The sequence below is a fragment of the Ranitomeya imitator genome, chromosome 1, assembly GCF_032444005.1.
Source record: "Ranitomeya imitator isolate aRanImi1 chromosome 1, aRanImi1.pri, whole genome shotgun sequence".
Classification (NCBI taxonomy): domain Eukaryota; kingdom Metazoa; phylum Chordata; class Amphibia; order Anura; family Dendrobatidae; genus Ranitomeya; species Ranitomeya imitator.
In genome coordinates, this window is record NC_091282.1 from 937,019,038 (window position 1) to 937,032,033 (window position 12,996).

The 12,996-nt window shown below is 42.0% G+C and overlaps 1 protein-coding gene across 2 annotated transcripts in view; it reads left to right on the forward strand.

Annotated features, from left to right (window-relative positions):
- Nucleotides 1-7,882, forward strand: part of RAP1GDS1 (Rap1 GTPase-GDP dissociation stimulator 1) — a 168,694-nt gene extending 160,812 nt beyond the window's left edge. For both annotated transcript variants that reach the window (XM_069743608.1, XM_069743607.1), the window contains 5 exons: nucleotides 135-260; nucleotides 3,615-3,754; nucleotides 5,577-5,703; nucleotides 6,881-7,009; nucleotides 7,259-7,882. In XM_069743608.1, coding sequence (XP_069599709.1) covers nucleotides 135-260; nucleotides 3,615-3,754; nucleotides 5,577-5,703; nucleotides 6,881-7,009; nucleotides 7,259-7,386 — 650 coding nt within the window. In that variant the 3' untranslated portion in view covers nucleotides 7,387-7,882. The remainder of the gene's footprint in view (nucleotides 1-134; nucleotides 261-3,614; nucleotides 3,755-5,576; nucleotides 5,704-6,880; nucleotides 7,010-7,258) is intronic.
- Nucleotides 7,883-12,996: the final 5,114 nt, after the last annotated feature.

The window sequence follows — 12,996 nt, forward strand, 5'->3', positions numbered from 1 at the left end:
GCTATTATTCTGACACATAATTACCAGCCAACATGAACCAGCCGGTGCCCTTTTACATATCTATATGTAGACCACATGAACATTCTCACATAATAGCTTGTGTTACGACATTTTCGTTTTTATCTTTTTCATAGTTGTGAATAAAGCAAAAATGTTGTCCGCTGGAGTAGCGGAAGAAGTGCTGAAGTTTCTGAAGTCGGAAATGCCTCCAGTACAGTTTAAATTACTGGGAACACTACGGATGTTAATAGATGCTCAAGGTAAGAACAAGCTGTAGAGGGTGCCGATATGTATTTCATTAATAATGTTTTGTTCTGCAAATTTGTGTAATATGATTCTAATGTCTGTTAAAGGGAACCTGTCGCCAGGTTTTCACAATATAAACTACAGCCATCACTTTTTGAGGCCTCTTGTAAATCCCCTCTCATAGCACAAAAAATACATATACGGTAATTATACCTCCATACGGTGCAGTCTGGCCCAATGGGCATTCTTGATCTTTGTCTGGTGCCTCTTCTCTCATCGCAATCGTCGTCCTCCTGCTTCCCCCAGTCGCGCTCCTGAGCAAAGCACTGTACTACACATGCGCCAATTTTACTTCTGGGTCATGTGCGCTCTTTGGCTTTCCCAGCATATGTGCATTACAGTACTTTGTTCTGCCCTCGCCACGGCAGACACAAGTGCACAGTAGCACGATTTTGGTACACTGTGTGGATGACATAAAGCGCGTCATCCACATGAAGCAAACAGGAGGACGGCAGTTGTGAGAAGGGAGGAGGCGCTGGGTCAGACCACACTGCGTGTGGGTATAATAGGTCTTTTTTGTGCTATGCATAGGGGATTGAGGATATACTGTACATACATCTTACTAAAATACTGTAAAAGTTGCCTTAAAGATGGTGGCTGTATTGTTTGATGGGAGAGGTTCAAAAGCCATGGAAATCTACCAGTAATTAAAAAGCAATCCTGCCGCTTAGTGAAAATTAATATCCGCTAGTTCAACTGATGGCCTAAAAGTGTCATATTACCAGAGTGCCACCCAAGAAACATCTCGTGATGGGTAAAACCATTGAGCCATCTCAAGACCTTCACAACCTTAAAGGGAACCTGTCACCCCCAAAATGGAAGTTGAGCTAAGCCCACCGGCATCAGGGGCTTATCTACAGCATTCTGGAATACTGTAGATAAGCCCCCGATGTGCCCTGAAAGATGAGAAAAGAGGTTAGATTATACTCACCCAGGGGCGGTCCCACTGCGGTCCGGTCCGATGAGCGTCGCGGTCCGGGGCCTCCCATCTTCTTACGTTCACGTCCTCTTCTAGTCTTCACGCTGCGGCTCCGGCGCAGGTGTACTTTGTCTGCCCTGTTGAGGGCAGAGCAAAGTACTGCAGTGCGCAGGTGACGAGCCTCTCTGACCTTTCCCTGCGCACTGCAGTATTTTGCTCTGCCCTCAACAGAGCAGACAAAGTACGCCTGCGCCGGAGCTGCGGCGTGAAGACAAGAAGAGGACGTGATCGTAAGAAGATGGGAGGCCCCGGACCGCAACACCCACTGCAGCGGGACCACCCTTGAGTGAGTATAATCTAACCTCTTTTCTCATCTTTCATGTTACAACGGGGGCTTATCTACAGCATTCCAGAATGCTTCAACTTCTATTTTGGGGGTGACAGGTTCCCTTTAATGTTACAAAACATGCAGCTGATGGCATTGGTTACTTTTGGGGCCATAATCTGGAAGTGGAAAGAACATAATTCCATCATAAACCGGCCACAACCAGGTTCTCCGAGCAAGATTTCAGATAGAAGAGTGAAAATAATTATCAGAAGAGTTGTCCAAGAGCCAAAGACCGCCTGTTGGAGAGCTACAGAAAGATATGGAATTAGCAGGTACAATTATTTCAAAGAAAACTATAAATAATGCACTCAACCTCCATGGCCGGTTTGTTCGCTCACCTAGCAAAATTACATTGCTGAACAAAAAGTATCTTCAAGTTTGTTTAAAGTTTGCTCTACAACATTTAGTCAAGCCCGTAACATTCTGAGAGAATATAGTCTGGTCAGATGAGACCAAAATTTAAGTCTACACTCTAATACACAGCATGTTTGGAGGCCAAAAGCTTCTACATATCACCCCCAAAACGCCATACCAACAGTGAAGTTTGGAGGTGGGAACATCATGGTATGGGTGGTTTATCAGCCTTACGGCTTTGACAAGCTTCATATAATTAAAGGATGGGTGAATGTACCAAGACTTTCTTGATAAAAATCTGCTGTCATCTACAAGGATGCTGAAGATGAAACAAGGACATTTCAGTATGACAATTATCCCAAACACAGCCAAGGAAACTCTCTCAATTGGATTCAGAGAAAAAATAAAGCTGGTAGAATGGCCCAGCCAAACACCTGACCTGAATCCAGTAGAAGATTTATGGAAGAAACTAAAGCTCAGAGTTCATAGAAGGCGCCCATAGAACCTTCAGGATTTGATGAGTATTTGTGTGGAAGAATTGGGTCAAAATAATACCTGAGCAATGCATGCGACTAGTTTCTCCATACAGGAGGCATCTTGTAGCTGTCATCACTAACAAAGTCTTTTGTATGAAGTACTAATTACATTTTAGTAATTGTGTTCAATACTTTTTCCCTGTCATTTCTCATTATTACACATAACGTAATTTGACATCCATAGTTTGATTTCTGCCTGTGTGGATTGGATGGGTTGTTACCGACATCTGGTGAAAATTTCATGTCAATGGCACCTTTAAGAAGTATAATTACTTAGACAATTGGTGACGTGTTCAATACTTATTTCACCCGCTTTATATAATCTATATATATTATAAATACATGCTGTGTTGCAATGTGAAATGATGTGTCAATGTTAGAGCGGTGTGTGTTACAATGCTGTTCAGCGGCAATGAACTACAGGGCTTTGGTGGTGAAACTTGTCAGGATTAATACTGAGTTTTATGTACAATGCAAAGTTTTGAGACCCTATCAACAAAATGGTAGCTGTATGTGTGCCATTGAAAACTGTGTGGGGTAAATTTTATAATCTCTCAACTTTGTGTATGTATGTATCTAGAAAGTTCTGAGACTGGCAAGGCACATACAAAATGGTCCACATGCAAAAAATGCGGCGGAAATGCATAAAATACGTAACGTGAGCACACAACCTTATAGTCATATGATGTATCGCCAAATTTGCTCCTTTTTAATATTTGCGCTTCATTCTCTATATGCTTACAACACTATTTAAGTTGTTTTTTTCTTTTTTAAGGTTTTTTTTTCTTTCTCAACCACTTTGCTTATCACGATGTTGTGGGCAGAGTTTTTTTTTTTTTTTTGCACATCTCAATCCAGGCCCTGCAGGGAGTAAGGGTTTTGGTGGAGTTTTCAGTCTGGCACATTTTTGTGACTTTTTAAAGGATGTGTTACGTTTGGTACGGGAAAGTTGGAAAAAAAATGGTTGAGGATAAAAATAAGTAGCATTTTGATTTTGTGCCAAATTAATGAAAAATAAAACAAAGTCCTTGTCAAATGCCACGAGATATAGAAAGAAAAGTGACTTGAATCAATTGCAAGTGATGATTTGGGCCCTATATCTTTCCTTTAGCTGAAGCCGCTGACCAACTGGGGAAGAACACCAAACTTGTTCAGCGCCTTGTAGAGTGGTGTGAAGCCAAAGACCATGCTGGGGTTATGGGGGAATCGAACCGGCTGCTCTCAGCTCTCATACGGCACAGCAAATCAAAGGTTGGTGAACACTTCAACTGCGGGAAAAGCTAAAACCACTAAAGAAATAACTTGTGAATGCTGTCGGATCCGCATTGCACAGAAACGAAAGTGGAATGCTAGTTGTGAAGAAACAGGAAATCATAAATTTTCTGACATTCGTAGAGTAATATTTCAGTTAGCAACTTGAGAAACTAGTAACTTACCATCCAAAAATGGCCCAGACTTGTAGTTAACATGTACTTGCAATATTACCAACGTATGAGGTACCAGCAATCCTGAATCAGGCCTCCCACAAAAGGGTTAATTTACGGGAACTTGCCGCATATTTTCCTGTGAAACGCAATGGCATTTCAGTGACAATTTTCTTTAAAGATTTGGCTAAGGACTATTGCCGAAGACGAGACAACTCAAGCACCACTCACGTCCCGCCTCTTCCCAGTGCTGCAGATGATTGACAGGTCTCTCCCTTGTGTGTACATAGTGAGAAAACTGTCACCTGCAGCGGTACTGGGAAGAGGCGGCCAGGGATGAAGACGGTCTGGTCTGGTTCCCAGCTGTGGTCTCCTGCCAGATCTTTTAAATATACTTTACCTGAAAAGTCACAACGTTTCACAGAAAAATATACCAGGCTCTGATTCATGTTGCTTGTGGTTTGGGCAGCAAGAATCCGATATCACATCTACTATATAATTGTCTTAAGGGTCACTTCTGTCTTTCTTTCTGTCTGTCTGTCTGTCATGGATATTCATTGGTCGCGGCCTCTGTCTGTCATGGAAATCCAAGTCGCTGATTGGTCGTGGCAAAACTTCCACGACCAATCAGCGACGGGCACAGTCCGCCGGCAAAATGGACGCTCCTTCCTCCCCGCAGTCAGGGCCCGCTATTAAACCTGTGTGACCAACTTTTTACTATTGATGCTGCGTATGCAGCATCAATAGTGAAAAGATCTAATGTTACAAATAATAATAAAAAAACAAAACATTATTCTCACCCTCCGACGTCCTGTCCTCTCCTCGGCAGTGCAAGAGGCAGGTTGCGGGCCAAGGATGCTATGCGAGAAGGACCTGCCATGACGTCAGGTCCTGCGCTCATACCAACCCTGGGACCAGAAGCTGCCGCTTGCACCGCACACAGGCGCCAGGACTACAAGGGGCCTTCGGAAGGTGAGTATATACAATGTTTATTTTTTATTTTAAGTCTTTTTTAACCTGTTACATACGTGGCTGGGCAATATACTGCGTGGCTGGGCAATATACTACGTGGCTGGGCAATATACTACGTGGCTGGGCAATATATTACGTGACTGGCCAATATACTACGTGACTGGGCAGTATACTACGTGCCCGTGCTGTATACTACGTCGCTGTGCAATATACTACATGACTGGGCAATATACTACGTGACTGGGCAATATAGTACGTGGCTGGGCAATATACTACGTGGCGGGGCAATATACTACGTGGGCTGTGCAATATACTACGTGGACATGCATATTCTAGAATACCCGATGCGTTAGAACCGGGCCACCATCTAGTTACCTATAATTGTTCTACCGGAGGTTCAGGGATGTAATGAGAAAGTGTTCCCCATCACATTGCTGTTCTTCTAGGGTGCCCTATTGATAGCAGGCAAGGTTCGGGAGCCCATAGTAGTCATTTGGGTTCTTCTCCATCTGTAATAAGGTAATGCTCTGATGGTGCTGATGTGTGACACTTCTGGCAGACGGCTGTACCTGACTCCAACTTTCTTATTAGTTTATATTTGACCATTAGAGACTTAGAATGATGACAATTTCATGCAAATGTGTTTTCTTTTATTGCTTGATTTCTCTCTGCCATAGGATGTAATTAGAACCATTGTCGAAAGTGGTGGCATCAAGCACTTAGTCACCATGGCAACCAGCGAACATGTAATAATGCAGAATGAAGCACTTGTTGCCCTGGGATTAATAGCAGCGTTAGAATTACGTGAGTATTTTAAAGGATATGTTCCTTGTTATAAACTTACTGATGTATTGTGGCTCCTCACACAGTTTGCTGTGCATTATCTGGCTCTCTTACCCATCGATTGTGCATTATTGGGCTCTCTTACCCATCGATTGTGCATTATTGGGCTCTCTTACCCATCGATTATGTGCCTTACATTGCTTTTTTTATATTGGGATAGCTTTGTGTGGAAAATTGTTTCATATTAATCACAAGGGATTTCTAACCTCAAAGCAAATTTATCAGGATTTCTGCCTATGCACAGTGTACACAAAAAGCTGCCACACCGTGGTATGGGTGGGGTTTTACAGTGCTCAGCATTCTGATAAATGGTAGATCTGCAGCAGATAAATCAGGGATTCTGTCAAAATTGCAGCAAGCAGCCCAATAAGTGACATGTTGCTGGAATCAGGGTTTTCCCCACACGATGATTAAGGCTACGTTCACATTTGCGTTGTGCGCCGCTGCGTCGGCGACACAACGCAAATAAAAACGCACCAAAACGCACGCGAAAACGCTGCGTTTTGCGACGCATGCGTCGTTTTTTGCCGAAATTTGGACGCAAGAAAAATGCAACTTCTTGCGTTTTCTGCGCCCGACGCTTGCGGCAAAAAAAACGCATGCGTCACACAACGCAGCACAATGCATGTCCATGCGTCCCCCATGTTAAATATAGGGGCGCATGAGGCGCCGCAGCGTTTCCCGACGCTGCATCGGGAAACGCTAATGTGAATGTAGCCTTAGTGCTCAGTAGAAACCCAGCCTAAAAATCACAGCATATAGAGCCAGCTTAATATGAGCTGGTACATGTTGTTGTTATACATTGCTTATATAGTGCTAACATATTCCACGGCGCTTTACACACATTATCATCGCTGTCCCCGATGGGGCTCACAATCTAAATTCCCTATCAGTATGTCTTTGTAGTGTGGGAGGAAGCTGGAGTGCCCGGAGGAAACCCACGCAAACACGGGGAGAACATACAAACTCCTTCCAGATGTTGTCCTTGCTGGGATTTGAACCCAGGACCCCAGCGCTGTAACCCTACAGTGCTAACCACTGAGCCACCGTGCTGCCCTCACATCAGTGGTCTCTTCATTGCGATGATAAAGAGAAGTCGTTGTCTTGTTTCTGACTCTCTTCCATCTGTCTGTTCTAGAAGGCGCAGAATGTGAGCTGGAAAATGCCAAGCTCGTCCAGGTCCTGCACCGGCTCTTATCAGATGAGAGGAGCGCTCCAGAGATAAAGTACAATTCTATGGTTCTGATCTGTGCGGTTATGGGCTCCGGTAAGTCATATCCCATGGCATGATACATCGTCATCTGTTCCTTATACGATGCTGATATTTATTACAACTTTGGCCTGGTGTTACGAGGTGGTGCCGTACCTCCCATTTCTGAATCCATCTGCCTCATGGCGACCGTACAACACCCGGCAGGTGGAACACACGTCTTTGTATTTCGCAAACTTGTCCTTGTCACACAGTGTTTCCTGGAATCATTGAATATTTGAAATATTTCTTTCTTGTGTTTCACAGAGCCCCTGCATAAGGAAGTGCAAAGCCTGGCATTCCTGGACGTTGTGTCCAAACTACGCAGCCATGAGAACAAAACGGTCGCCCAGCAGGCCTCGCTAACAGAGCAGAAGCTGACCGTCCAGAGCTGAGGGTGCTCGGCCACGTCGTCCATCCTGCTGACTCCATCGTCTCGTGTGCTCTGCCCCAGCCATGTCCCCTCCAACTGTAGCACTCGTGCATGTGTTATGTCGCCACAGAAACAGATGAACTGCTGTAGGTACAGTCGTAGGCACAGAAAGGTGAAAACTAAGTCAGTCTCTTCATACCGTCTCCCTTGTGTACTTGTTGCTTCCCTCTATGGGGAATATGTGCATGTTGTAGTCCTCTAAGGTAAAGTGATACTCACTGTCCCCGTAACAACCCTGACCTGCATACTCGAGTATTACTAGTCTGGACAATACAGGAAACTGCCAGTTCTTTTTGGAATTGGATTATCATACGTAGTCACAACAGCTCCATTTTTGGTGCTTTGGTTGCAGGCTAGGAAGGGATTATATTGCCACTTATTCACTAGTTTTGCCTGTTGCTGTCATACTTGTGGTACAATGCCCAGAGTCCACTAATAAAAATACCTGTGCCCTCTTATTTCGTGTTTGTGCTTCCTCACTTGCTTTTCCGACAGTTCTATTATATGAAGATTCTTCCCTGGGGCTCTTGAGGTCGAATTCGACCATGGACAGTATCTGAATGGAGTTTGTATGTCCACATCCCCCATCCTCCCAGTTTTCAAGTTTTCTTCCCAAGCATTCTATATAGTTATTTGGCTTACAGTTGTATATAGGGAAGTAATAAAATGAGGGTCCCACCAAGGACTAGGACCGATGTGAATGGTGACACACTCTGTAGAGCACTATGGCATATGTTAATGCCATATACCGTACATCAGCATTTTAAGCATTTATTTCTATAGTGCCCACATTTTTCACAATATTCTGTAAATCACAACATTTAGTTTCTACCACAAAGGGGTTTTCCATAATTAGAATTGTACGCCATGATCATTTTTGTAGGAATTCTGTTTTACTCTACTGTATATTCTTAGTCTGGAAAATATCCTTGGTGAGAATGTACAAACTCTGCCATATGTATAGATCATTGCTCCACAGTTGTACCTATTGTACATGGATATTTTGGCACATGCCACCTTCTACAGTGCCTTGCGAAAGTATTCGGCCCCCTGGAACTTTTCAGCCTTTTCCCACATATCATGCTTCAAACATAAAGATACCAAATGTCAATTTTTGGTGAAGAACCAACAACAACAACTTAATACTTTGTTGCGCCACATTTTGCTGCGATTATAGCTGCAAGTCACTTGGGGTATGTCTCTATCAGTTTCTATCAAGAGACTGAAATTCTTTCCCATTCTTCCTTGGCAAACAGCTCAAGCTCAGTGAGGTTTGATGGAGATCGTTTGTGAACAGCAGTTTTCAGCTCTTTCCACAGATTCTCGATTGGATTGAGGTCTGGACTTTGACTTGGCCATTCTAACTCCTGGATACGAATATTTGTGAACCATTCCATTGTAGATTTTGCTTTATGTTTGGGATCATTGTCTTGTTGGAAGACAAATCTCCGTCAGTCTCAGGTCTTTTGCAAACTCCAACAGGTTTTCTTCAAGAATGGTCCCGTATTTGGCTCCATCCATCTTCCCATCAATTTTAACCATCTTCCCTGTCCCTGCTGAAGAAAAGCAGGCCCAAACCATGATGCTGTCACCATCATGTTTGACAGTGGGGATGGTGTGTTCAGGGTGATGAGCTGTGTTGCCAAAAGTTCGATTTTGGTTTCATCTGACCAGAGTACCTTTTTCCACATGTTTGGTGTGTCTCCCAGGTGGCCTGTTGCAAACTTTAAATTACACTTTTTATGGATATCTTTGAGAAATGGCTTTCTTCTTGCCACTCTTCCATAAAGACCAGATTTGTGCAGTGACGACTGATCCAGAGTGATCATGGGCCTCTTGGCTGCATCTCTGATCAGTCTTCTCCTTGTTTGAGATGTAAGTTTAGAGGGACGGTTGGGTGTTGGTAGAATGATACTCCTTCCATTTCAATATGATCACTTGCACAGTGCTCCTTGAGATGTTTAAAGTTTTGGAAATCATTTTATATCCAAGTCCAGCTTTAAACTTCTCCACAACAGTATCACGGACCTGCCTGTTGTGTCCCTTGGTCTTCATGATGCTCTCTGTGCTTCATACAGAACCCTGAGACTATCACAGAGCAGGTGCATTTATATGGAGACTTGATTACACACAGGTGGATTATATTTATCATCATTAGGCATTTAGGAGAACATTGGATCATTCAGAAATCCACAATGAACTTCTGGAGTGAGTTTGCTGCACTGAAAGTAAAGGGGGCGAATAATATTGCACGCCCCACTTTTCAGTTTTTGAATTTCCCCAAAAATGTAAAATAACCAATAAATTTCGTTCAACTTCATAATTGTGTTCCACTTGTTGTTGATTCTTCACCAAAAATTTACATTTGGTATCTTTATGTTTGAAGCATGATATGTGGGAAAAGGTTGAAAAGTTCCAGGGGGCCGAATACTTTCGCAAGGCACTGTTGTCAGCAAAGACTGACACATTACTATCAATCCCATCCATTTCCTGTCATTTAGCCAATTCCTTACCCATCTGCATATAGTTTCCCCCTGTCCTTGCTTCTGTAGCTTCAGTATAAGGCTGTTCTGTGGGACCATATCAAATGCCTTTGCTAAGTCCAGATAAATCACATCAGCCGCATTACCAGCATCCAGATTTGTAGTTACCTCCTCATGGAAACCCAACATGTTAGTTAGACACAACCTATGAAAGTCAAGTTTCATGAAAGATAATTTGCTCCAATTTGTGGCTTTAGTATTCTATGTATATTTAGTGCCATTGCTTATCCAGATGTTTTAGGCAGATTCATGAAATGAGAATTTTTACCATATTTTTGTTTTTGGGGCACATCTCTCTCCAGTCCCCTACTGAAGTAAAGTTTTTGGTGTAGTTTTCAGTCTGGTGCATTTTTATACTGACATGCAACTTTTTAATGGGTTTTTGACTTTTGCTGCTGAAACCAGTCAAATGCAAAAATACAGAGCATTTCTGCTTTGCGCCAAATTCATGTACGGCTTGTGCCATTTTGAAGAATTTGCAATAAGACAGCAACAAATACCAGAAGTCAAAAAAGAAAAGTGACTTTAAGAAATCGCACATGATGAAATTGGGCCCCTGTTCTTATCAGTCCTGGCTGGCTTTTATTACAGAAACCACAATGTATGTTTCCCTTGTAATATGATTAAATCTATGATGATGGCCCTGAATAGACCGAGTGAGGCAGATGATAGAAGAGAAAAAGTGGGCTCTCTAGTACAGAAAACCCCATAGTATTCTTAAAGTTAGTCTATAGAAGCCACAAGGGGCATCTCTTGTTCTGGAGAACCTGCCCTTTTCTTCATTATGTAGACAATCCATTGATTCTTCTGGTTGGCACTGCAGGGAAATTGAATACTTAGGCCCTGATTCATCCAAGCTATTATGTGAAACTCTGAAAAATCGCAAAAAATGTACGCAGTTGTGCAGAAATGTTGTGACTTTCTGCATTTTCATGCCAGCTTCCTCCAAAAATAGGTGGAGATTGATTGGAATCTGGGCATTATGGGGCACCGCGATGCCTGCACGTCAAATTCACCATTCAGTGTGCAATATGCCAGAAATCTTACTCCAGTCTGACTGGAGTCAGACTGGATTTGTGGCGAGGCGCACGTCACTTTTCAAACACTTCTGATTCATTAAGAGACGTGCATCTCTTAACGAATCCGGCACCTCTGACTCCAATACACCTCCTCATCAAGACTGGCATAATCAACTCCTGTCTAGTGACCTCGGACCTTACTGCCATGTTCTCCCTCACATTATAGCCAAAGCCCCAGAGGGAGAACACTGTATAAGCTTATGGTCAAGGGACCCTTTTAACAAGAAGGGATTGTGCAAAGCAGAGAACCATTTTACCCTTATGTCTATATAGACCACTACGATTCAAATAATACACTTGCGCTACATGATCCATCTAACTGAAGCCGTGTTATAGGTAGGATAACCCAAAAATATAGAGAAGCATTTTATCAATCTGGCAGCTGAATTCATGGGATAACACATACAATATATATATATATATATATATATATATATATATATATATATATATATATATATATATATATATATATATATATATATATATACTAGATGGCAGCCCGATTCTAAAGAATCGGGAGTCTAGAATCCATATATACTTTATTTATTCAAATGTAAGAATAATACAATTAATAAATAATAGTAAGAAAGAACAAAAAATGGCTGCACTCACCAGCTCTTGACAATTCTTGTTATTTAAGGTACAGTTACACAGGATCCATGAACATGCTTATGAGGGGAGGGATGAAAGACATCAGACGACAACTTTGCGTGTTGTGGCAAATGCCACAACAACGGTTCTTTGCTTAAGAACAATAATGTAAATAATAAATAATATGTATCAATAACTATGTATATTGGTATGTTCTATGACATTTTTAAATATTTCATTATTATGTGGAAAGGCTCTTAGTACCCATACTGGCGCATACTTGTGTGCCCATCAGGTATTTTCACAGTAATTTTACATCTGATGGGTTGGTATGAAACGTTTTTAATCATCTCTTGGGCTTAGCTAAGCCTTCATTTTAAATAATTCTAATAGGTACAACAGAAATAAAAGCCTTTTTGTGTACCCAAATTTTTTGTGTTTATTTTTACAGAAGTGTAAAATTTAAGAAATCAACGTTCATAGTACACCGATGGGCTAATATAAGCATGCCCATCAACCACATCACGGTAGCCTTTGAACTGATGGGTCCTAACTAACTGATTCCTATTTCTTAATACTCAGACCTCTTTCACATCTGCATGTTTCTGATATTTGCAGAAGTAATGTTAAAAACAATACAACTTCCACACTTGGCACCAAAGAACTGACCTACAACACACTTTCAGCAAGTGCCATGCAATGTAGATGAAGCTTGGAGTTAACGTGCAGTAAATGCAGCAAACGCGGCTTCGGCAATTGCATTAAATGCAGCCACAACAAAAACACTGGTAAGTGGAGATTTTGTGGCGAAAACAGCAGAAACCACATGTGCCGCACCTGCCGCAAGTGAAGTACAAATTCCGTATACATTGCATGCAACTTACAGCCAGAGTGGCGTGGGTCAGCCCTTAGGCAGGAAGTGCAGAAATAGCCTTTGTTCCACCATAAATTCTCCAAATAGCAGAAAAATGTTGATGTGAAAGCAAAATCTCTATTCTTTCCCTATCTATCTAAAAATGTACCTATCTATATATCTATTTCTATGTACAGAACACACCTGAAGATAGAGATGTGTGTGAACAGCCATCCCACCCGTCTCTTACCTGTTCACAAAAACAAAATGAAATCTCTCAGCAGCTATACTGCTGGAGCTTCAAATACAGGTTCCTATCACCAAATACAGGCATTTGAATGATACACATCTTACATCTTGTACTTAATGTGTGTTCTACTTACCTATAAAAATATGTATTGATATATCATATTTCTAAATTTATGTAGATATGATATAGCGTTATTAACCCTATATGCTAATGAGTACGTATGTTATATACGTATTTCCTACATAAGTACTTA